General features: G+C 39.3%; 1 protein-coding gene across 1 annotated transcript in view; it reads right to left on the reverse strand.

The window, feature by feature from the left end:
• MBTPS1 (membrane bound transcription factor peptidase, site 1) overlaps positions 1 to 1239 on the reverse strand; it is a 74650-nt gene that overhangs the window by 34964 nt on the left and 38447 nt on the right. The window contains exon 13 of the mRNA XM_019634782.1: positions 17 to 205. Within this exon, the coding sequence (XP_019490327.1) occupies positions 17 to 205 (189 nt within the window). The remainder of the gene's footprint in view (positions 1 to 16; positions 206 to 1239) is intronic.

Here is a 1239-nt window from a genome sequence, read left to right on the forward strand (position 1 = left end):
CCCTGCATGCACTTACTTCCACCTCTGCTGGGGAAGCTACGGTGATCATGACATGCCCCTGCGCGATGCCTTCCCAGGAAGCCGCTTTCTTGGTGACAGAAATGGAAATGGCCAGGTAGCCTGACCAAGGCCATAACACCGAGGAGTAAGAGAAAGCCACTTCGATGTTGTCTCCGTTCTGTGGTAAATAGGGCTGCCAGTCAGGCTGCAGGAGGAAAACAGGCAAAGGCTAAGGTGAAATGCTTGGTTCCTAAATGACCTACAGCGGTTTTTGAGAAATGCTTCACATTTTAAATAAAGCAACATGAAATTCAGACACAGATACTAAGCAACCTATACCCAAAGTATCCAGCCTATGGAAGGGTCTAGAACATCATGCACTAGAAACGTCTAGAATCCGCTATTTCTGACAGCCTCCAATTTTAAAGAGAATTTTTTCCCCAAGCTTGAAAAAACAAAAAGGGACACATGATTTGATGAACTTTTATCTGATAGAGAACTTAAATAAATGAGAACTCTCAGATATGAGGTGAGATTCCCAACGAGTCGTATGCTTGAAGCATCACATTAATTGAATGGAATCATGGATGCAAAACTGTCGACAATTCTGAAGCCAGTAACTGGGCAGGTAGGTAGAGGTTTATAAGACTCCCAGAGGAAGAGCTGGCTCGGCTGTCAAGATGACTGCCCTTTCAGGTCCTTCCAGGTTTGAGGAAAGCGAAAAGGGAAGCATGAGGGGAGGCCATCTGGAAGAAACATAAATGATCTCTTATAATAGCTCAATAACCAGTACTGCAAACTAACCTAAATTACTCATTTCCCTCGCAAGCCAGAGAGCAACAATACACTCCCCAAGTGAGTCAGTGTATTAAGAAACAAAAATCTGAAAAAGAATATTTGTAGGATACAGCATCACAAGCAATGAGGAAGAAAAGGGGTTTTAAATAAATGCACTAGGGATCATTGGTTAGCAATTGAGAAAAAAATTAATTTTCATCCATCTCTTATGCCACATATCAAATTAACTCAACACATGAAAAAATACATATTTAACAAACATAAAAGGAAAGTCAGCAAAAAATAAAATTGAGATTTTTATTATATCTGTGGAAGGATAAGTTTCTAGTTTTTGAAACAAAGAAATCACAAAAGATCAAAATTCAACTGCATGAAAATGTGAAACTTTTACAGAGCTTCCCCTTAAAATAAAAACCACCACTATATTAAGAGTTATAAAAA

Source organism: Hipposideros armiger, unplaced genomic scaffold, assembly GCF_001890085.2.
Source record: "Hipposideros armiger isolate ML-2016 unplaced genomic scaffold, ASM189008v1 scaffold_19, whole genome shotgun sequence".
In the NCBI taxonomy this organism is placed as follows: domain Eukaryota; kingdom Metazoa; phylum Chordata; class Mammalia; order Chiroptera; family Hipposideridae; genus Hipposideros; species Hipposideros armiger.